General features: G+C 44.4%; 1 protein-coding gene across 1 annotated transcript in view; it reads right to left on the bottom strand.

Moving 5' to 3' along the window:
* ino80 (INO80 complex ATPase subunit) overlaps window positions 1-25,068 on the bottom strand; it is a 163,766-nt gene that overhangs the window by 14,654 nt on the left and 124,044 nt on the right. Inside the window, 6 exon segments of the mRNA XM_033026586.1 lie at window positions 2,317-2,405; window positions 7,320-7,422; window positions 9,398-9,556; window positions 13,095-13,167; window positions 16,863-16,957; window positions 22,565-22,692. Of these exon segments, the coding sequence (XP_032882477.1) occupies window positions 2,317-2,405; window positions 7,320-7,422; window positions 9,398-9,556; window positions 13,095-13,167; window positions 16,863-16,957; window positions 22,565-22,692 (647 nt within the window).

Raw genomic sequence — 25,068 nt, 5'->3', positions numbered from 1 at the left:
TTTGTACACCCAGAGAGTAGCGAGTGCCTTAACTCGCTGCCAGGAATGGTGATGGTGGCAGATGTGGCAGTTGCATTTAAGAGGCTTTAAGATAGGCACCTGAATGGATGGATATAGGTTTTTAAGAAGGAACTGCAGATGCTGGAAAAGGTAGAGAAAAGTGCTGGAGAAACTCAGCGGGTGTGGCAGCATCTATGGAGCGAAGGAAATAGGCAACGTTTTCGGGCCGAAACCCTTCTTCAGACTGATGGGGGGTGGGGGAGGGGGAGAAGAAAGGAAAAAGGAAGAGGAGGAGCTCGAGGGCTGAGGGAGTGCTGAGAAGGGGAGGAGAGAGCAAGGGCTACCGGAAATTGGAGAATTCAATGTTTATGCCGCTAGGGTGCAGACTGCCCAAGCGGAATATGAGGTGCTGCTCCTCCAATTTCCGGTGGTTTCCGGAGGGATATAGGTCATGTGTAGGGAATGGTAAGTTTAAGTTGGCATCATGGTCAGCACGGACAGTGTGGGCTGGAAGGACCTGTTGTTGTGCTGTAGTGTTCTATGTTGTAACTCTTTGACATTGGTACAGGCTGAATGTAAGTTGGAACTTAAACCATGCTCCAATACTTTGAATATTCCTCATCTCGGGTCAGGGCTCCACCTGGTGCTCAAATCCTGAACTGCTAAAGTTGATCCCATTAGCTCGATCCAATGCACTGCACTCTGTATCGTCAGCCTTCTGGAGAGCCTCTACAGGGAAGACAAAAATACACCTTTCCTTGCACAAGTGGCTCAGTAGCGAAAGTCTGCTTTATAAGGCACGGTGGCACATCGGTAGAGTTGCTAATGCAGCGCCCAGGTTCGATCCTGACTACGGGTTCTGTCTGTACGGAGTTTGTACGTTCTCCCCGTAACCTGCGTGGCTTTTCACCAAGATCTTCGGTTTCAACCCACACTCCAAAGACGGAGTCGTTAATTGGCTTGGTAAATGTAAAAATTGTCCCTAATGGGTGTAGGATGGTGTTAATGTGCGGGGATCGCTGGTCGGCACGGACCACGGTGGGCCACGGTTTCCGCGCTGTATCTCTAAACAAAACTAAACTAAAAGGCCTTAATCTCTCTCAGGCTAAAGGTTGGCCATTTAGGACTGAGAAGATGAGAGACATATTGGGAATTGAAGTTTGCAGGTCTGTGGATACCTCAGTTTATTCCAGCCTCGGATCTGCTTCGGTTGCACACAGAGCAAGTGCACTTGCAATTTGAAGCCAGTGGTATGGAAAGTCTCAGTGCACATAAATTCCCAGGCATCCTTTGGAATCGCCAGTCCCAGAGGAAAGTGATACTCAGTCAGCATAAATCCAAACTGAGGGTGACGTAGACTTTTGGACGCCAAGAAATTCTAGGATGTGAGAATTCGTAACAGAGCGAGCTCCCACCCACGACCTCACCGAGTGGCATGGAGCACGCTGCCTATACCAGCTCTTATTTCACTCACATTTCCTTCTCAAACACGGTTTTCCTCTCGTAATTCCTTATTTGAATGCTATCCCATTACCATTTCCTAAATAAAAGATCCGAACCTTCTTACAGATCTGCAGTTCCCAGTTTTCTCCCTTTCCTTTCTTAAAAAGTGGGATCACATTTGCTACCTTGGAACCTGTGGGAACCAGTCTGGAATTTTGGAACACGGCAACCAGTGACTTTAAATTCAGACCATCCTTAAAACTCTGGTATACCAGTCATCAGTTTCTTGCCGAAGATAAGACACAAAAAGCTGGAGTAACTCAGCGGGACAGGCAGCACCTCCGGAGAGAAGGAATGGGTGATTGAAGAAGGGAGTCGACCCGAAACGTCACCCGTTCCTTCTCTCCAGAGATGCTGCCTGTCCTGCTGAGGCTTCAGAGAGCCCTCTGGAATGTCGAAGGTTGAGTGGAGATGACAGAAGCATATGCATTTATAAGATGCACAGACAGTGTAGATAGGAAGAACCTTTCTCCGAGGGTGAAAATGTCCACCATTAGAGGGCATAACTACGTGAGAGGGGGAAAAGTTAAATGGAGACGTGCGGGGCAAGTTGTCTTTTTACACTGAGATTAGTGGCGGCCTGGATGGAGGCAGGTATGATGGTGATGTTCAAGATAGCCACCTGGAAGTACAGGGAATAGAGAGATATTGATCATGTATAGGCAAAGACGTGATCAGTTTAGGTTGGCATCATGTTCAACACATACATTGTGCTTCCTGTGCGGTTCTATGTTCTCACCACCACTAATAAAAACTACACGATAAAGAAAATCTTAACAGTAAAATGACAAAAGCCAGGGAAAATAATTTCACCTTTTCTGCATATTTTTCTCGTTTCCGTTTTCGATCTTTAACTTTATTTGTTTCTTCTTGTGTCCGCTTTTCTTCTTGCCGTAGACGCACTTCCCAGAAAGATAAACAGAAAAAAAATAAATTCACCAACCAACCCAATACGATCCCCAGCAAACCCAACCTTAGTCAGTGTGACCCAAAGCAGTACATTTCATTGAGTGACGCAGTACGGAAACAGGCCCTTCACCCACTGAGCCCATGCCTACTAGCACACTCCCATTCACACAAATCCCCTTTTATTCTTCACACATTTATTTTTTTGTTGTTCATCACCTACTGGCTTTAACCCTGACGATACTGGGGCATTTTACATTCTATGTGTGAGAACATAATCTGTTTGGAGCATGATGCAGCTTACTTGCGCAGAAAACAAATATAGGCATAGTCAAACAGCACGGAAAGAGGCCCTTCGGCCCAACTCGTTCTCGCCTACCAAGATGCCTCATCTAAGTCGGAAGTCAGTCCTATTTGCCCAGGTTTGGCCCATTTCCCCAATCCATGTACCTGTTCAAGTGTCTTTTAAATGCTGTTATAGTATATGTCTCAACTACTTCCTGTGGCAGCTCCTTCCATATACAACCCCCACCCGCTCAACCCAGTACATCTTAGAAAGGTTGTGGGATAGGGTGACCAGTTGTTCCGAATACTGGGATCATTCGATATTTGGAGCCTTTCCCCGACATCTGATCACATTACTGCCGTGAAAAAGCTTTTCACATTTGTAAATAGGTCATGAAGAGCGAATATTTGAGCAGTTCCCAGTACAAAGAGGTGCTTTTGTGTAATGTAATTGCAATCATGCTCCTGGTGCAATGGGGGTGGCATGGACATGCTGAACCACTCCTCTGTTTGAGGTCATGGTCAGGACAGAACAAGGATAGTGTTCCCCAAGTCTTCAACTTTTATCCCACCAGTCTCCACATTCAACTTATCATTCTCCAGCATTTCCGTCACCGACAGTGTGATTCTACCACCAGTCACATCTTCTCTTCCCAGCCCTTTCCACTCCCTCCGCAATTACTTGGCTCACTCATTCCTTTGCCCCACAACTGCAGATATAATATTTGTTCCCAAATCTCCTCTCACATCCATCCAGGGACCCCAGCAGGGCTTTCCAGGTGAGACAGAGGTCCACATGCAAGCAATGTCTCCTCATTGGCAACAATTTTGCCAATCACTTGTACTCGATCTGCCAAGGCATGTTGGATTCTTGGTCCTCCAAAATATTCCAAATGGAATTTAAACTGGAGGTGGTTACTAATAGACAATAGACAATAGGTGCAGGAGTAGGCCATTTGGCTTTTCGAGACAGCACCGCCATTCAATGTGATCATGGCTGATCATCCCCAATCAGTACCCCGTTCCTGCCTTCTCCCCATATCCCCTGACTCCGCTATTTTTAAGAGCCCAATCTAGCTTTCTCTTGAAAGTATCCAGAGAACCTGCCTCCACCGCCCTCTGAGGCAGAGAATTCCACAGACTCACCACTCTCTGTGAGAAAAAGTGTTACCTCGTCTCCGTTCTAAATGGCTTACTCCTTATTCTTAAACTGTGGCCCCTGGTTCTGGACTCCCCCAACATCGGGAACATGTTTCCTGCCTCTAGCGGGTCCAAGCCCTTAACAATCTTATATGTTTCAATGAGATCCCCTCTCATCCTTCTAAACTCCATTTTAATTAACTAACCATTTAACTAACCATTGTAATTCTTCTTGCCACACCAACCTTTTTATCCTGGGCCTCCTCCATTGCCAGTGTGAGGCCCCACGCAAACTGGACAAACAACACCTCATATTCCACTTGGGTTGCTTACAACCCAACATTGAATCGGTCAATTTTAAGCAACAGTCACCTTCCCCATGCCCAAAGATAGACACAAAATGCTGGAGTAACAAGCTCGTTTCCCTTTCCCGTGACTTTCAGACTGAAGAAGGCTCTCAACCCGAACGTCACCCATTCCTGCTCTCCAAAGACGCTGCATATCCCGCTGAGTTACTCCAGCATTTTTGTGTCGATCTTCGGTTTAAACCAGCATCTGCAGTTCTTTCCCACACATTTCCCCATGCCCTATCCTGGTGCACATTCATATCTCCCAGTATCCCTCCCCTCCCTTCCACCTATATCCCTCCCTCTGGATTTACATTTCACTCCTCTCTCTTTATTTGACGTTCTTTTATTGCCTTTTCATCTCTAGCCTTTGTTACTTACTCCACCCATCTGCCAAAAAAAACCTCTTGTATCCACCTATCACTTGTCAGGCTTTGTCTCGCCCCCCACCTCTTTTCCAGTTTTCTCCCCTCCACTACAATTAGTCTGAATAAGGGTCCCGAGCTGAAACATCGCCTATCCATTCCCTCCACCTATGCTGCCATGATCCGCTGAGTTAGTCCAGTGCTTTGAGTTTTGCTGAAAATTCCAGCATCAGCACTTCCTTGTGACTCAATTGCCAAGTGAGTGACTTTTCCATTTCCCATTTGGCCACCCTACTCTGATGGTTGGTGGCTATTCTCGTTTAATCTGTTTTGTTTCAACATAGTGCTAATAATCCAATTAAAGTATTCAAAAGGGAACTGCAGATGCTGGAATATCGAAGGTACACAAAATTGCTGGGGAAACTCAGCGGGTGCAGCAGCATCTATGGAGCGAAGGAAATAGGTGACGTTTCGGGCCGAAACCCTTCTTACAGTTTGGCTTTCTTCCCAACCAATTGTTCAAGCGCTTTTGATTGCAACATGCGCCTTAATTTAGTTCAACAAAGAAACTGACAAGTTACTAAAGAACTGAAGAAGGGTTTTGGCCCGAAACGTCGCCTGTTTCCTTCGCTCCATAGATGCTGCTGCACCCGCTGAGTTTCCCCAGCAATTTTGTGTACATCCAATTAAAGTAACTGGCTATGCTACTTCAGAGGCCACAAGTATCAATCACATTGCTGCAGATTGTGAGGACCATGTCAGCAGATGAGGCAAGGATTAAAATTTCATCTTCTAAAGTAGAAGGTTTTTAAATCAACCTGATTGTTTTGAGGTCATCGTGTTGCATCTGTACAAAACATTGGCTAGATTACATTTAGTCACGTATACAGTTCTGGAAACCACACCATGGGATGGATGTGGCAACAAAGCACAGCGCAGATGGGATTTATCCAAATGTTGTCTCGAATGGATGGACTCTAATAGCCAGTCCTCCCTGGGTAATGAAAATCTAACTAATAGTCAGTGATGCCTGTGATAAGGCCGAATTAAGTTAAAAATATAAGAAGATATTAAATTGGTTCCTGGGCTAGTTTACAGCTTATATTTAATCTCAAATTAGGCTTGCCTCAGGTTGCGGTGTGTGAGATAATGAATACTATAACATTTGTCTCCCAAGGAAGCAGAGAAGAAGCTAGATTGATCTCTTTGATGTAAAATGCCTTGCACCAAGTGTCCGACGTTTATGAGAGAGGGTGACAGAGAGGAAACTAGATTCAAGGGGCAATACCAAATGGCCAATGCTTTTAATATATCTTGTACCGTGACAAAATTCCTTTGATGTGATGCATTCTGTAGAAACATTTATTTTCCTGTACCTCCGACCATGACTAATGTCTGTGGAATGTGCTAAGGTGACAAAAAACACTATATAATACGATGTAATTCTGTTGTTCAGGGAAGTGGACTGGGGTCAGTGAAGTGTCTATATTGGTCACTTGACTAGAGTTCTTCCTCCCTTCCATAGGCCGATAATAAGTAAAGTTTTGAACTGGTCTACCAAACAGTTTGTGTTGTCTGTTTATTAAGAAGCGAACCTGTTTAGTTGTTAAAAAAAGTAACTTTTTAACCTGCTATTCTGGTTCCTGCTCACTCTCCCGTCAGAACTGTTTCTGTGCTCCTCTCCATACACTGTCTTTGGTCATTTTGCTTATGAACAGTTCAGGTTACAAACAGTTCTCAGGAACAGAACATAACCAGGAGACTTCACGTTTAAGGAGGCTGGAACACAGAAGGCTGACGGATGACCTTATAGAAGTTTATGAAATAGGGAGGGGTATGGATAGGTTTTTTTCCAGGGCAGGGAAGTCCAGAATTAGAAGGCACGCATTTAAGGTGAAAAATGTGGTGATCTGAGGGGTAGGTTTTTACACAGAGGGCAGTGCTCAATTTGGTGAGGTGGGCGGGCAGTTGGTGCGTGGTGATAGAATCTGGTTTGATCAGAAGGAGAAAGAAAGGAACACGAGAAGTACGGGCAACCCAATACTGGAAAACTCAATGTTCGCACCAGGTGGAATATCTAGTTTGTGTTTAGCAGTACTATGGCAGTGGAGAAGGTACAGGCTGATTGGAGCGGGAATGGGAAAGAGAATTGAAATGGCATGCAACTGGGAGGTGAAGGTATGCATCGTGAACAGAGTACAGGTGCTTGACAAGGTGGTTGTCCAGTCCATGCTTGCTCTTGCTATTATCAAGGAAGCCACATCCCAACCACCGATTGGAGGAGGTGCAAGTGAATCTATGTATTATTGTCTGAATGTGAGATAGCATAAGCATACCTCTCTACTTAGATCTGCGGCCTATAATCAAACAACCTACAAGTACTAATTTCCAAGATAGACACAAAGTGCTGGAGTAACTCAGTGGGTCAGGTAGCATCTCTGGAGAAAAAGGATGGGTGAGGTTTCGGGTGGGGACCCTTCTTCAGACCACCCGAAGCATCACCCATCCTTTTTCTCCAGAGATGCTGCCTGACCCACTGAGTTATTCCAGCACTTTGTGTCCATCTTCAGTTTAAACCAGCGTTTGCAGTTCCTTTCTACACGTACTAATTTTCAAGGCTTAAACCGGAATGGTTATGTGGATGTAATACAAGAAGATGGCGAGTAAACGTGGAACATAATGATAACAAACAGCAGGGCCACCTGGAGAGGAGACACACCCAACTGGGAAGGAAAAAAAGAGACATTATTTGAACCAGCGGGACTGTTCTTACATTTCTTCTCCAACTCCTCGTCATCCAGCAACAAACTGACCACCTCCTTTGGCTTGAGTGTGTCAGGTTTGAAGTTCCCTCCAGAAATGACCATCCGCTGAATCTATTTGCAGGTAAAATATTAAAATTATTACAGATCAAGGCAGTTTTTTTATGGGCTGATGGGATCCCTGCAGATCCAAATTCTATCATAATTACACAACAGCATCCTCAATAATACACACATCCCAGTTTGAAGTGAGCCTTATCAATGAAATATGCACAAGAGAGGAATTAGGATACACTATGACATAAATGGGCTATTAATTCTCATATGGTAACAAGAACCAGAACAAGGGGTCGCAGATTAAGGATAAAGGTGAAATCTTTTAGGACCGAGATGAGGAAAACATTTTTCACACAGAGAGTGGTGAATCTGTGGAATTCTCTGCCACAGAAGGTAGTTGAGGCCAGTTCATTGGCTATATTTAAGAGGGAGTTAGATGTGGCCCTTGTGGCTAAGGGGATCAGGGGGTATGGAGAGAAGGCAGGTACAGGATACTGAGTTGGATGATCAACCATGATCATATTGAATGGCGGTGCAGGCTCGAAGGGCCGAATGGCCTACTCCTGCACCTATTTTCTATGTTTCTAACTATGTTTGGATACAACTGTGCTATGTGTGTTTACATGTCCCCCAAAACACTTTGGATTCATTCGTAGAGGATGAAAGGAACAGTGGTTGATTTAATAAAGCAATTTTTTTCTTCTTGTGGGAATCAGTAAAGCATTTTACATGCTAATTTAACCCAACACGCTACTGTAGACTTACCAAGTCTGTGGAGAACACTGGGTTGTCAGTTTCAATTAGAAACTACAGGCCAGCTAAGGAAGAATTACTGACATTGGGTGCTAATAAAGACCCAAATGGTAAGAGCTACCAAGAGTAGGATGATCCAAGATCTGTGCAGAATGAGCTCATGTCAAAGACAGTATTGCAATTAGTTTCAGAACCTCTGCATTAGCCAGGGAAAATGCAGAAAACTCTGGTAATCCACATTTATCAGGAGTGAGGTGAAAAGGAATCACTTCTCCTTCAATACTTTGTCAATATTCATCCTTTCCATAAATATAATGTCAAATTTCAACTCCACTAAAAATTGTTTTTTGGGATCTGGTTAGTGCAGATCCAGTCATATTAATTGGTCCACGATAGTGGGCTACAGTTGCATCTGACCTTGTCAACAAACACAAGACACCTCCAAATCTCTGGACATACTCATATTAGACACTAGGACTATGATATGCAGCATTGGTGTACAATTTTAAAGTAAATATGAACCAACCTCATGATGCTTTTGTACTTGTGCCCACCTAATCACAATAATTTGACTAAGAATATTAAACACAACATTTCCAGGTTTGATGGTGTCACAGATACAAGCGGCAGACAAGTTGTGTGACAGAGTGACAGCATGGCCATACAACGTGGAAGAAAGTCAATTTGTCCACTTTGGTAGGAAAAAAAACTATTAGGTAATTCTTAAGTGGTAAAGCTGGGAGATGTTCATGTTCAAAGGGACACATCCTTTCACAAAGTCATGAAACGATAACATGCTGATGCAACAGGCAATTGGGAAGGTGATTACTATGTTGGCCTTCATCACAATAGGATGAGCAAGGACAGCTACTGACAACTATACAGGGTTGTGGAATATCGTGTGCAAATCTGAATACTTTCCCAAGGAAGGACATATTTGCTATAGAGGAATTGCAGTGACTGGTTCTTGAATTGCACAAATGTCCAGTAAGGAGACAATGAGGATAGGATTCTATTCATTAGAAACACACAAAATTCAAAGAGGGCTTAACAAGGTAAATGTGGGTTCAATATTTCCCTGGTTGAGGAATCTAGACTCAGATTTAACAGTCTTAAATCAGGGGTTCTGCCATTTTGGAACCGTGGAGAATATCTTGAAAATATCTAGATTTTATTACCACTTCATACTTTGAGAAAAGAGGTGTTCCCAGACCTTCACCAGTACATAGCTCAAGTTAATTATTAAATGTGCTCTGTGCATACTAGGTTGACATTGTACCTCACTCTTTTCCTTGGCACGCTGCAAGATTCGCTCCTCGATCGTTCCCTTGCAGATGAGTCGATACACGGTTACTTGCTTTGTCTGACCCAGCCTGTGAGCTCGATCCATGGCCTGCTGATCCACTGTTGGATTCCAATCATTGTCATAAAATATAACCTGAAATGGAAGACAACTTTACGAGAGAGGTCGACTAAAAGTACTATATGATCATGCGGTCGTGTTCTGTTTCCCATCCACCCAGACCACCGATTCAACAATAATTTTGAAACTATTGTGTCCATTAGGAAGCTGCCCAACATCATGGAACATTTAAAGCAATGTTTGCACTAATCAAATATATCTGATTAAGGCTGATTAGGAATACACTTTACAGGGGAGATCGTGTCTTATGATTTGATTGAGGATTTTTTGAAGACGTTACCAAAAAAGTTGACAATGGCAAGGCTTTAGACATTATTGATCAGGTTCTGTATGGTACGCTGCTCTCTAAATTTCACTATACCAATTGGTGTATGTGACAATAAATGAACTTATGAACTTATGTATGGTAGGCTAGGAGAGCTAGCTCGTTGGATACCAAATTGGCTTCATGGCAGGAAGCAGGGGGTTGGTGGTGGATTGGTGGTGGTGGTGGTGTATTTTGTACTGGAGGCCTGCGAGAAGTTGTGTGCCTCAGGAATCGGTGTTAGGCCCATTATTGTTTGTGATTTAGATCTGTGATTTGGATGAATCGGAGGCATGATTAGTAAGTTTGCAGATGACATTAAAGTGGTTGGTTTGAAATGTAGTGAAGCTGGTTATCAAAAATTACAGCAGGCTCTTGATCAGCTGGGCAAGTGGGCTGAGCAATGGGTAATGGAGTTTAAGTCAGATACGTGCAACATGTTGCATTTGGAAAGACAATCCAGGGCAGGTTCTTCACAGTGAATGGTAAGGCCCTGGGGAGCATTGCAGAGTAGAGGGATCTTGGAATACATCTGTCCCTGAAACTGACTTCACAGGTAGATAGGGTGGTAAAAAATTATCTTTTATTTAAAAAAAAGTCATAATATTGTGGTTAACTTATGCTTACATCAACGAGATTGATCCCTGGGATGGTGGGACTGTCATATGAGGAAAGATTGAAAGACTAGGCTTGTACTCACTGGAGTTTAGAAGGATGAGGGGGATCTTATAGAAACATATAAAATTATAAAAGGACTGGCCAAGCTAGATGCAGGAAAAATGTTCCCAATGTTGGGCGAGTCCAGAACCAGGGGCCACAGTCTTAGAATAAAGGGGAGGCCATTTAAGACTGAGGTGAAAAAAAACGTTTTCACCCAGAGAGTTGTGCATTTATGGAATTCCCTGCCACAGAGGGCAGTGGAGGCCAAGTCGCTGGATGGAATTAAGAGAGAGTTAGATAGAGCTCTAGGGGGCTAGTGGAGTCAAGGGATATGGGGAGAAGGCAGGCACGGGTTATTGATAGGGGACGATCAGCCATGATCACAATGAATGGCGGTGCTGGCTCGAAGGGCCGAATGGCCTCCTCCTGCACCTATTTTCTATGTTTCTATGATTCTATCATTACGCATTTTAAACGCTTAGTTGCTGAGAAGGGATTTAAAAAGTGATTTAGTAAATAATGAATCTTCTTTCACTGTGTAAGATTAATTGTACACTAAATGTTGCTATAGTTCAATCTAATGATTATTGATGTAAGAGATAGAGAAGTTGGGAAGTTATATTACAGCTGTATAAGATGTCGGTGAGGCCACATTGTGTTCAGTTGTGGTCACCCTGCTACAGGAAGGATGTCATTATACTGGAAAGAGTGCAGAGATATACAAGGTAATTCTAGACCAACTAATGCCTTATCTTCCATCCTGGAAAGTTTCCAATCAGGTTTCAGGGCCCACAACAGCACAGAGTCTGCCTTGTTGAAGGTACACAATGACCTCCTTCTCGTCATCGACTCCGGCGACTGTGCAATCCTGCTTCTGCTCGACCTCAGCGCAGCGTTTGATACAGTGGACCACACCATCCTAATTGACCGCCTCCGGTACGGGGTTGGTGTTGATGGCATTGCCCTGAGCTGGTTTGTTTCCTACCTAAAAAACAGGAGTTTCTCTACCAACATAGACAACTATTTCTCTTCCCCAGCTAGTCTTTTCTGCGGGGTTCCACAAGGCTCCATCCTAGGACCCATTCTCTTCTCTCTCTATATGCTCCTCCTCGGCCAAGTCATTCAAAGGCACGGCATTTCTTTCCACTGCTATGCAGATGATACACAGTTCTATCTCCCCCTGAAACCCAACTAATTTAAACAGCCTCATGCACTGCCTCGATGATTTAAAATGTTGGATGGCTCAGAACTTCCTCCAACTTAACGAGAGCAAGTCTGAGGTCATCCTACTCGGCCCCTCCGACCCTATCAAAACTATAACAGGCATCCTTGGAAGCCTAACCTTCTTAGTCAAATGATATTTGACTCCGCATTAAAGTTTGACAAGCAAGTCAACTCTGTGGTAAAAGCTGGTTTCTTCCAGCTTCGTACAATAGCTAAAATCAAATCATTCCTCCAATTCGACGACCTTGAAAAAATCATCCACGCATTCATCTCCTCCCGCCTTGACTACTGCAACTCCCTATACAGTGGCATCAGCCAATCATCCCTGTCCCATCTGCAATTGGTCCAAAACGCCGCAGCAAGACTTCCTATGGGTACCCGTAAAAGGGACCACATCACCCCGATTCTGGCCTCTCTCCACCGGCTCCCAGTACGGTATAAAATTAACTTCAAGCTCCTTTTATACATTTACAAAGCCCTTAATGGGCTTGCCCCATCCCATATCAAAAATCCTCTAACCCACTATTCTACCTCCAGGTCCCTCAGGTCAGCCGACTTGGGGCTACCGACTATCCCGCGGTCTAGGTTTAAGCACCGGGGTGACCGCGCTTTTGCGGTTGCAGCACCTAGACTGTGGAACAGCATCCCTCTTCTCATTAGAACTGCACCCACCATCGACTCCTTTATGTCACGGCTCAAAACCTATTTCTACATCCAAGCGTTATTGAGTCACGCTGAGGGGGCGCTGTAAACAGTTTATGTATGTATCGTTAGGTCTGTCTACCATTGTATGTATCAAATTTATCAAATGTATCAATGTATCAAATTATCAAATGTATCAAATTTAGTACCTGCACTGATGTGAAGCACTTTGGTCAACGTGAGTTGTTTTTAAACGTGCTATACAAATACATTTATTATTATTATATTGCAAGGACTTGAAGGGCGGAGCTTTAGGGAGAAGTTGAGCAGCTTAGAACTTTATTCCTTGGAGCACAGGAAGCTGAGGGATGATCTTTGAGGTGTATAAATGCATGAGAGGAGTAGAAAGTGTGAATGCACTGAGTCTTTACCCAGGGTAGGGTAATTAAAAACCAGAGGACATAGGTTTAAGGTGAGAGGGGCAAGATTTAATAAGATCCTGAGGGGCAATTTATTCCTCACCAAGGGTGGCGGGTATAGGAAAGAGCAGTTACAATAACAGTATTTAAAAGATGCGGACAAGTACATGGATAGGAAAGGTTGAGGGGAATCTTGGTCGGCATGGGCGTGTTGGGCCAAAGGGCCTTTTTCAGTTTATCACACCATATCTCAACATCCACTTTTCCAATGGAGATAAAACATTTAAGACTTTAAATCCCTCACCGTATCAGCAGCTGTTAAATTGATGCCAAGGCCACCAGCTCTGGTGCTGAGAAGGAAGACAAAGATATCCGTTCTGTTGGGAGACAAATAATAAGTTGTACATAAAATACGGAAAGGGCTGAGTTCTGCTGAAAAACATCTGTTAGATGCATAGTTCGATCCAGGAATTATATTTATTTTTCACACATTTCAGCCCAGATGCTGAGGAAACACCATTTCAATTGGCTTCACGATGTGCTCTAAATATACCATCACAAGCAATTCTGCGAGTCATACAGCACCGAGTTCAATTGTTAAGAACATCCAGCAAAATGCTAGACTCGGTGGCAAGAATGGAATGGTTGGCGGGGAGGTAGTTGAAGGGAATTAACAAAACAAATGTATTACAGGCAATCCCATAAGGGACAACTCCCTGGCATTAATTAAATAACTTTGCAGATTGTTGCGAGTCATAATTATATTTAGAAGTATAATTAGTGACACCGGCCCTTTGATATTAAAATATGCAATAATCCAGTAACATGTTTATAATACCCCATGCATTTGTGCCAGCATCACGTCAATGTTAGTGATCCCATTATTACCAGATTGACATGAAGTCCAGAATGCTCAAGTGAAATGCCAAGCATCATTAGATAAGTGGGCATATATTGACAACACCACCATTTAGTGCAAACAGTGGTATGAAAAAGCATATTTTCTCATTTCACAATGCTTGATACATTCCTGTTAAGCTTTGTGTTCTAATAATTAGTACTTTAACCAATTTTTAAAATGATACCCCCTCACACCATAAGTTAACCAGTTTCTTCGATCCTAACACATGTTCCCTGGACTCCACTGCACTGGATGCAAACATAACCATCTTTTTTATAGCATCAGGTAGCACAGCGAAGACAACAATACAAGAAACAAGAGCAGTCTGGGCTCTTGAATCTGTTCTACCATTCAATAAGATCAGAGCAGATTTAAAGTTGAACTTCCACACCACTTTCGTGACTTATTCCCATAACTCTCTGCTCCCTTTTGATCCAAGAATTTATCTTTCTTAGTGTTGAATATACCTCACGATGTCATATAAACCACAATACCAAGCTTGGTATAAACATATAGAAACATAGAAAATAGGTGCAGGAGGAGGCCATTCGGCCCTTCGAGCCAACACCGCCATTCATTGCGATCATGGCTGATCGTCCTCAATCAATAACCCGTGCCTGCCTACCTTCTTCCCATATCCCTTGATTCCACTAGCCCCTAGAGCTCTATTTAACTCTCTCTTAAATCCATCCAGTGATTTGGCCTCCACTGCCCTCTGTGGCAGGGAATTCCACAAATTCACACCTCTCTGGGTGAAAAAGTTTTTTCTCACCTCAGTCTTAAATGGCTTCCCCTTTGTTCCAAGACTGTGGCCCCTGGTTCTGGACTCGCCCAACATTGGGAACATTTTTCCTGCATCTAGCTTGTCCAGTCCTTTTATAATTTTATATGTTTCTATATATAGAATGTTCCTCATCCTTCCAAACTCCAGTGAATACTGTCATCTCCATCGCAGGGGACAGACATCTGACCGACATACACTACAAACCAACTGACTCACGTGGCTATCTGGACTACACGTCTTCCCACCCTGCCCCCTGTAAAGACTCCATCCCCTACTCCCAATTCCTCCGCCTACGCCGCATCTGCTCCCAGGATGAGACGTTCCACACCAGGGCATCGGAAATGTCCTCGTTCTTCAGGGAACGGGGATTCCCCTCCGCCACCATAGATGAGGCTCGCACCAGGGTCTCATCCATACCCCGCAACACTGCTCTCTCTCCCCATCCCCGCACTCGCAACAAGGGCAGAGTCCCCCTAGTCCTCACCTTTCACCCCACCAGCCGGCAAATACAACAAATAATCCTCCGCCATTTCCGCCACCTCCAACATGACCCCACCACTCGCCACATCTTCCCATCTCCCCCTATGTCTGCCTTCCGCAAAGACCGCTCCCTCCGCAACTCCCTTGTCAATTCTTCCCTTCCCTCCCGTACCACCCCCTCCCCGGGCACTTTCCGTTGCAACCGCAAGAAATGCAACACCTGTCCCTTCACCTCCCCCCTCGACTCCATTCAAGGACCCAAGCAGTCGTTCCAGGTGCGACAAAGGTTCACCTGTATCTCCTCCAACCTCATCTACTGCATCCGCTGCTCTAGATGTCAGCTGATTTACATCGGGGAGACTAAGCGGAGGTTGGGCGATCGTTTAGCCGAACACCTCCGCTCAGTCCGCAATAACCTACCTGAACTCCCAGGTGGCTCAGCACTTCAACTCCCCCTCCCATTCCCAATCCGACCTCTCTGTCCTGGGTCTCCTCCATTGCCAGAGTGAGCAACACCGGAAATTGGAGGAACAGCACCTCATATTCCGCCTGGGTTGCTTGCGTCCGGATGGCATGAACGTTGAATTCTCCCAGTTTTGCTAGCCCTTGCTGTCTCCTCCCCTTCCTTTACCCTCGAGCCGTCTCCTCCCATCCCCCCGCCCTCGGGCTCCTCCTCCTCCCTTTTTCCTTCCTTCTCCCCCCCACCCCCCATCAGTCTGAAGAAGGGTTTCGGCCCGAAACATCGCCTATTTCCTCCGCTCCATAGATGCTGCTGCACCTGCTGAGTTTCTCCAGCATTTTTGTGTACCTCCAGTGAATACAAGCCTAGTCGTTTCAATCTTTCCTCATATGACAGTCCCACCATCCCAGGGATCAATCTCGTGAACCTACGCTGCACTGCCTGAATCACAAGGATGTCCTTCTGCATCTGCAGTTCTTTGTTTCTACACTATATTATATCCACAGGTGGGGGGGGGGGCAACGATTAAAAATCAAGTTGCCAGAGGCCCCTCTTAAATCTTTCCCCCCTCACCTTCCACTCTTTAAGAATCCTCTAGCCTTGGGAAAAGACTGAGCGTTGACTTCATCCATGCATCTCATGATCGTTGACACCTCAATAAGATCATTCATCATCCCTTGCAATCATAACGCAGCTTTATAGAACTTTGGTTGGGACACATGTGGAGCATTGAGTGTAGTTCTGCTCACCCCGTTACAGGAAGGATGGGGAGGCTTTGGAAAGGGTGCAGAGAAGGTTTACTAGAATGATGCCTGGATTAGTTACTGGGAGAGATTGGACAAACTTGAATTATTTTATCTGGAATGCCAGAGGTTGCAAGGAAACTTGATGGAGGTATTTAAAATTAGTTTAGTTTAGAGATCCAGCGTGGAAACAGGCCCTTTCGGCCCACCAAATCCATGCTGACCATGCCGCACACTAACTCACAGAAGCCAATTAACCTACAAACCTGTACGCTTTGGGAAAGTTGGAGGAAATCGGTGCACCTGGAGAAAACCCACGTGATCACAGGGAGAACGTACAAACACTGTACAGACAGCGCTCATAGTCAGGAGCGAACCCGGGTCTCTGGCGCTGTAAGGCAGCAAATGCACTGCACCACTGTGCCACCCTAAGGCCCTGTTTCCACGCTGGATCTCTAAACTAAACAAATATAGAATCTGGCTCAACAACCTCCTCTGCCAATTTGTTCCATACGCCCACCACAATAATAAGACCTCATACTGAAGTGATTAAAAATTGATATGTGAAAAAATGATCCCATACAGAATGTCAAGTCAATCGTGGCCCTATCGTTTTAATGTGAAGATTAAATAAATAAGGATTATACATGTTGCACCCAGTTTCTCCCAGATGAGCAGCACTCTGCAGCCTGCGAATCACATACCTAGTCTGAAAGTCTGCCACCATATCCCGCCTCTCAGAGATTTTTGAAGAGCCATCCAGTCTCATGTAAGTATGTTGTCTGAACACCATGTACTCCTGCAAGAACAAATTGGAAAGGGAATTTATAAAGTACATTCAGAATACAAAATCTTTGATAGTCAGAAGGCAAAACAGAGCAAGAAGCTTGGAAAATGCATTAGCATCTGTACAATATCACGATGAAGTACCATGACATCAAGAACAAAAGTGGTAGAATCAACATGAGGTATAAGGACATGGAGATCAGATCAATGATACTTTACAAAGTCCTGCTCCCGAATGCTTTGATGACATTATGGATTGAAGGACAACTGAGAGGTTTGCTGTGCTAAGCAGTGCCTTGTAATCTTTTGTACATTTTTATTCATACGTGGAAATGAACATCACCACGAGGCCAACATTTGGCGCTTATTATCGCTAACTACATGGTTCACAAGCTCATTTCAGGACAATTAAAAGTCAATCTAAAATCTGTAGGTTTGGAAGCAAATGCAGACTGGACAGCATCATTTTTGCCTTGAAGAACATCAGTGAACATAATGGACTTTTACAACAAAATAGATTTTTACAATAATCTAACATTTCCATGGTCACTTAATCAAAATTATGCTCTTTTTATTTCAGAATTCTAGACTTTTATTAACAAAAATCTGTTGTGGTGAGATTTGAAATCTGATTTCTTGCCCACAAGCACCATGTAACCTTAAGGCTTTTATCCACCCGAAACCGCAGATGGGTCCTTAATGAAAAGCATCGCATCTGCAGTGTGGCAGCGTCCTGATATTTGTGCATGTGTCTCTGGTGTGAGGCGCACTTTAAAAAAAAAGTGACTTTTCGTTACTGTAAACATGAAATCACCAGACTTTTGTAAGAACACATCCTGTTCACGAATGTCCTTCAGTGTAGGAAATGTATCTGTAGCTGATTTGTGACGCAAACGTGTTTGACTCACAACTGTTTCTTCAGTTCAGGGCCATTTAGCAATGAATGTAATTGTTACCAGCAATCCCACATCCCATGAACAGATTAGTAAGAGTACCGAGATAACTGTGCCGCTTTCCAACCATTTTGGTCACCTTGTTTTCGCAGTGTTACTGGAGATGAACACATGCTGTCAATGGTTCTAGAAACCCGCGATCCCCATTTTAGCTCCTTTGCAACTGCTGAGGCAACCTGACGTAACTCAGCTCAAGTCAAGTCACGTCAAGTCACTTTTATTTCTATAGCACATTTAAAAAACAACTCTCGTTGACCAAAGTGCTTTACATTGGTGGAGGTACTAACATTATACAACAGTGGTTCATAGATTAAGTACATAAATACATACATATAGCCCTCCCTCAGAGGACGTCAAGAAAGGCTTGAGAGTAAAGATGAGTTTTAAGTCTCGACTTAAAGGAGTCGATGGAGGGGGCAGTTCTGATGGGAAGAGGGATGCTGTTCCACAGTCTAGGAGCTGCAACCGCAAAGGCGCGGTCGCCCCTGAGCTTATGCCTAGACCGCGGGATGGTCAGTAACCCCAAGTCGGCCGATCTGAGGGACCTGGAGGTGGTGTGGTGGGTAAGCAGACTTTTGATGTAGGTGGGAGCAAGCCCGTCAAGGGCTTTGTAAACATAAAGAAGGATCTTGAAATTTATTCGGAACCGCACAGCTGATGTTAACAACTAGCAGAAATCCTACAAAATGGTCAACTCCCAAACCCATTTAGTTTCTTAGTCAAGAATGAACATCCTGTGCTGCTTGTGAAATACATAATGCTTTCATCTCAAAAATGACATAATTCCTGAACTGTTTGGAGTCTCCCTGTAGCAGAAGGGATGGAATATTTTCTGAGCGGTATAGAATGCAGCAAACCCCTCTCCCCCCCCCCCCCTCCCCCCCTACCCCCATGTATTTTATGGATTAACCTAGTTGAATCCTTCCCCCACTCACAACATATTGTGCCTCACCAATGCAACTGCTCTCACGATCCTAACAGTCAAGTCATTGACAGGAATTCCCTTTCTCAGATGCTAACAGCTATTATGATTGTCTAACCCGAAAACTGCAATTGCATTCGTTGCTGAAAAAGGTGACAAATGCAATGCTATTAAGAGAAAATGGATGCACAGCATATAAATATCAGGCCACCTTCCATTTGTCTGTGTTAAAGGCAAACTGCCCAACGACTGGCGTGGATATGACATTGAATCCCCTTTTGTCCAACAATAAAGCAGAACAGGAACAGGCTCTTCCGCCTACAAGGTCTGTGTCGAACATGATGCCAAGTTAGTCTAATCTCCTCGATCAGAAGTGATGAATCCATACTGATACATAATGTATAAACTCTCACTGTAAAGCATTGGAATGTGACCCATTCAACATAGTTTAGAGATACAGCATGGAAACAGGCCCTTCGGCCCACCCTGTCCACACTGACCATTGATCATCTGTTCACACTAGCTGTGCTATCCCAGTTTTGCAGACACTCCCTGCACAATAAGGGCAATTTTTTTACAGAGGCCAATTAACCTGCAAACTCACACGTCTTTAGGATGTGGAAGGAACCCGCAGGACCCAGAGGAAACACAGGGATAACATGCAATCTCCACACAGACAGCACCTGAGGTCAGGATTGAACTCGGGTCTCATGGGCTACTGTGACGCAGCAGCTTTACCGGCCACCTGGAACAGTCAGACAATGACACAGGGTTACACAACTAGTGTTGCAGAGGGGTATTGGAACGCCTGGAACTGTGCTCCAGCATTGATCAGAATTGTGCTGAACATGGTGGGGGGGATTCAATGTACTGCAGGCTTCTCCATACAGGATGACTCGTTTGCTGAAAAGAGGAAGTGGATCCTATAATCTGCACTGCACAGTTTTCCTCCTTTTCCTGTAAACAAGCAACACATGGTCCTTTGTGCTTGAGCAGAGCAAACTTCATCCCTGCGTCAGGTCATACCACAACTTTGTCCTATGGAGAAATAAAGCACCACGAGGTACATGGCTAGGATGAATTCATTCATACTAATGATACATGCAATATATCTCATCTTTTGAGAGCTTGTTCTTATGACGGTGTATTTCCATCTCGTTGATCCTTGCGTCACCAATCATTCAAAGGTGGATAGGAAAGAACTGCAGATGCTGGTTTAAACCAAAGATAGACACAAAATGCTGGAGTAACTCAGCGGGTCTGGCAGCATCTCTGGAGAGAAGGAATGGGTCCTTCTCTCCAGAGATGCTGCTTGACCCGCTGAGTTAACCTAGTGAATCTACGCTGCACTCCCTCAATAGCAATAAAGTCCTTCCTCAAATTAGGAGACACGCCATTAGATTTCTTCACTGCCTGCTGTACCTGCATGCTTACTTTCAATGACTGATGTACAAGCACACCCAGGTCCCCTTTTCCTAATCTGACACCATTCAGATACCAACCTGCTTTCTTGTTCTTGCCACCAAAGTGGATAACCTCACATTTATCCACATTATACTGCATCTTCCATGCATTTGCCCCAAGTCACCCTGCAGCCTCATAACATCTTCATCACAGCTCACACTGCCACCCTGCTTTGTGTCATCCGCAAACTTGGTGATGTCACATTTAATTCCCTCGTCTAAATCGTTAATATATATTGTAAATAACTGGGGTCCCACCACCGAACCTTGCGGCACCCCACTCGTCATTGCCTGCCATTCTGAAAAGGACGCGTTAATTTCTATTCTTTGTTTCCTGTCTGCCAATCAATTCTCTATCATTCCCATTCTTAATTCTTCTGATAATGGAGTCCATTTGTGCATGCATAGAACTCTGGTTACAAGACCAGGTCAAAGGCTGGGGAATTGCAGACCAGCTAGTCTGAAATCAGGAGGAGGAAAATGCTTGTATTGATTCAGGAAATAGTAACAGGGACATAGAAAACAATGGGATTGGCAGAGTCGGCATGGTTTAATCAAAGGGAAATCACGTACGACAAATCAGTTCTTGAGATTGTAAAGATTAGAATAGATAAGGAACCAGTTGATGTGGCATATTTGATTTTCAGAATATATTCAAGGAGCCTCACAAGGGGTTGTACTGCAACCTGAAAAATAACAAATTATTGCAGCATATGCTGAGTTACTGCAGCACTTTGTGTCTATTCTCCAGTTTGCAGACGACACAACCCTGATTGGACTGATCCAGGATGGGGAGGAATCTGCCTACAGACAGGAAGTGTCACAGCTGGTGCCTTTGTAACAACCTGGAGCTCAATGCTCTTAAGACAGTGGAATTGATTGTAGATTTTAGGAGAGCTCTCCCTCCCCTCACCCCACTCACCATCAACAACACCACAGTCACATCTGTGGAGTCTTTTAAGTTCCTTGGAACCATCATCTCCAAGGACCTTAAATAGGGGGCCACCATCGACTCCACAGTCAAAAAAGCACAACAGAGGATGTACTTCCTGCGGCAGCTGAGGAAGCACAATCTGCCACAGGCAATGATGGTCCAATTCTACACGGCCATCGTAGAGTCTGTCCTCACCTTCTCCATCATGGTCTGGTTTGGCTCAGCCACCAAGCACGACACCTGGAGGCTGCAGCGAATCGTCCGATCAGCTGAGAAGGTTATTGGCTCCAACCTTCCCCTATTGACAAACTGTACACTGCAAGGGCCAGGAAGTGAGCGGGCAAGATCATCTCTGACCCCTCTCACCCTGGCCACAAACTCTTTGAATCATTTCCCTCTGGAAGGCGACTTCGGATTGTCAAAGGCGCCACAGCCAGACATAAAAACAGCTATTTTCAACGAGTAATAGCTCTACTCAATAACCAAAAATCTGTAGCCTCCTTTTGTTCTGGTATTTTATTTCATTCACATGTTTAAACTATAATGTTTTATTCTTAATGTTTTAGCGGGACAATTTAGAAGGATGAGAGGCTATCTTATTGTAACATATATGATCATTAAGGGATTGGACACGTTAGAGGCACGAAACATGTTGCCAGGACTTGAAAGAACCTGAGCTGTCGGAGAGGTTGATCAGGCTAGGACTTTATTCCTTGGCGTGCAAGAGGATGAGGGGCGATACTGATAAACACCAGTTTGTAATGTAACTGAGTGCATAATTATCATTGATCTGAAAATGCACTCATGTGAAAACGTTAATACTCATCTAAGGAACGGGCTTCTGTATCTTGTATGCAGCTTTCCTCTTGTTCAAAACAATGTCTCCATTGGGATTTTCAGCATAGCTACTGCTTTGGAGATTTTCAAATAGTCCATTCTCGTGAAACTTTTCCAACTACCAACCCATTATTTTGCCCTGAATTATTATTTTTTAAAAACCTTCCGGATCAAGTTCATAGGATTTTATGGATAAGTTCAAACTGGAATTCCCACTATGTAGCAATCTCTAGTAATTCAAAATTTCCATAATTGGCCTTCATCTTTTTAATTTTATTACCACAGAGACAATGAGTCACAAACAGCACCGGTCATTGTGCCTTGAACTGCCACTCTCTGCAGAATGACCAACTTTTAAAGGAACAGCTGCCTGTATGTGATTTAACAGGACATATTCAACACCAAGGAATTTTTTTTTTCCCCTGTGGTCAGTCGAGTATGACTTTTGTTGAATGTTTCTTTTTGTAATCTTACCAGTCGTATTTCATTCATTATTAACCAAGTTACTCACCTCCAGTAGATCAATCATCCGTGTCATCTGGGAGTAAATGAGCACACGATGACCGTGGGATTTCAAGCGTTTCAGGAGGATATCAAGGGTGTGCAGTTTCCCACTGTCTGTGATCAAGCATTCCTTATCTGAAATAGAGAGATATTAAACTAATTTAGAAGTCTTTAAAAAACTGATCGCCCCCCTCTCATTATCTCTCAAAGCACTTGTCTTCCATGGTGCACAATTCCATGGACTTGACCTAGCCATGATATGAACATGCAAGGTATATCTTCACTGGATATTTGTCAGATGGAACACATCCAATCTTGATGCCATGCTTAAGGGGCTGTCCCACTTGGGCGATCTAGTCCGCGAGTACTGGGGAGTTTGCCTTCGACTCATACTCGCGGCATGGTCGACACGAGGTCGTTGGAGGTCTTCGTAACTCTCCTTCATGCTCAAGAGTGGTCTCCGCGTACCCGAAACCTCAGCTAGGTCACGGCGGTTTTTTCAAAATGTTAAAAAGTGCCCGCGAGTAAAAAAAGGTTGCCATGGAAAAAATCGATACTTTAAACTCGTAGGTTTAGTCGTAGTAGGTCAGCATGTTAGTCGTGGGTAATCGAGGGTAGTTGAAGGTAGTCGTAGATAGTCTTCATCATAGTCGAAGGGAGGTCGAAGGAGATCGTCTTCACTCTCCACTATTTGGTGTCCAATTTTCCCGAAGTTAGTCGTATTAGGGGGTCGAATTAGGTCTTCTACATGAAGACCTTCTTCAGTCTGAAATGCCTATTTCCTTCGCTCCATAGATGCTGCTGCACCCGTTCTCCAGCATTTCTCTGTAACAGTCTTTACTTCTTTGGCTGTAGTCTCAGCTCACTCAAGAGCTCTGTCCAGAGTGCCGGTGTTATTTCAGCAGCCAGACGTCGGCTTTTCCCAGCCTGTCTGCCAGCGACAGGGATCAGAATGTTACTGTACCTATACACCACTGATAAATATAGGTAGCTATGCACGTCCCATGTCACGGAATTTACATCATGTCCATTTAAATAAATGCATGCAACACGCAAAACTGCAACAATCTCTTCAGCATAAAAATGATGCTGGACATAAATGACAAAAGGTATCTTGGATTTCTTGCTCTCTCTTTAATTTGTTTTATACACTATAAAAATGAGGCTTCCATCATATTTACAGACTGATAATGGCGCATCGCTATCAAATTAGTTCAAGCCACCCACAACTTGTACTTTTGAGAATATCTGCTAAAACAAAATGCCACAACTCTCGTTCACACGGTTTAGGTTTGTTGAGGAGAATGGCGGGTCAAGTTCGCCCCAGTGGGGCACTGGAACTTCAGCCTGACCGGAGCAGACAAATCCGTTCCCACAGCTGACGTCGTATCTCACCCTCACCCCTCCCCCTCGCCCCCCACTCCCACTGACGGCCTTGGCACATCGTTCGACATGGCCATGAACTCAATTGGACCGGCAAAACGGATAATCCAAGAGGGCTTTGGAACCATGGGTGCCGGAAACTCGGTGGCGGGCCTATATTAAATTCAGATGGTGGCAGTTTTATTTATTTAAGCGGTTGGACAGGTTAGATGTAGGAAGATTGTTCCCAATGTTGGGGAAGTCTAGAACAAGGGATCACAGTTTAAGGATAAGGGAGAAGTCTTTTCGGACCGAGATGAGAAAAACATTTTTCACACAGAGAGTGGTGAATCTGTGGAATTCTCTGCCACAGAAGGTAGTTGAGGCCAGTTCATTGGCTATATTTAAGAGGGAGTTAGATGTGGCCCTTGTGGCTAAAGGGATCAGGGGGTATGGAGAGAAGGCAGGTACAGGATACTGAGTTGGATGATCAGCCATGATCATATTGAATGGCGGTGCAGGCTCGAAGGGCCGAATGGCCTACTCCTGCACCTATTTTCTATGTTTCTATCAGTATCTATTTTTCCCAACCCAAACAGGTCCCATCCCAGTGGAAGAGATTTATTTAAAATAAGTAACTAAATAATAGCATCTGATTTATTCCCAAGACCTTCCAGGAACAGAAAGCTGAATGGATAAACAGCAAGATGGACACAAAAAGCCAGAGTAACTCAGCGGGTCAGACATAATCTCTTGAGCAAAAGAATGGGTGATGTTTCGGGTTGAGACCTTTCTTCAGACTGAGAGTCAAGGGCCTGTCCCACTTAGGCAATTTTTTCGGCGACTGTCACAGTCGTAGCAGGTCACCGAAAAAGCGGCGTCTGGACCCCCCCCACGACAATGTCTACGACAAGCTACGACAACCTACCACCTAGTCGACGTCAAGTTACCGACAACCGGCGACACATTAGGACGTCCACCTACGACCACACCTACGTCAACCTACGACAATCAAAGGCAGCCTACGTCCACCCGCGATAAGCTACGACAAGCAATGACCCTGTCAGCGACAACTGAAGACAATTCGGTTGGTGGTACCTGTCGCCGGTTGACGTAGGTAGTCGCCAATGGAATTCACCAAAGTCAGCA

Source organism: Amblyraja radiata, chromosome 9 (assembly GCF_010909765.2).
Source record: "Amblyraja radiata isolate CabotCenter1 chromosome 9, sAmbRad1.1.pri, whole genome shotgun sequence".
In the NCBI taxonomy this organism is placed as follows: Eukaryota; Metazoa; Chordata; class Chondrichthyes; order Rajiformes; family Rajidae; genus Amblyraja; species Amblyraja radiata.
Note: the sequence above shows the minus strand (reverse complement) of the source record. Positions and strands in the feature narration are given on the sequence as shown.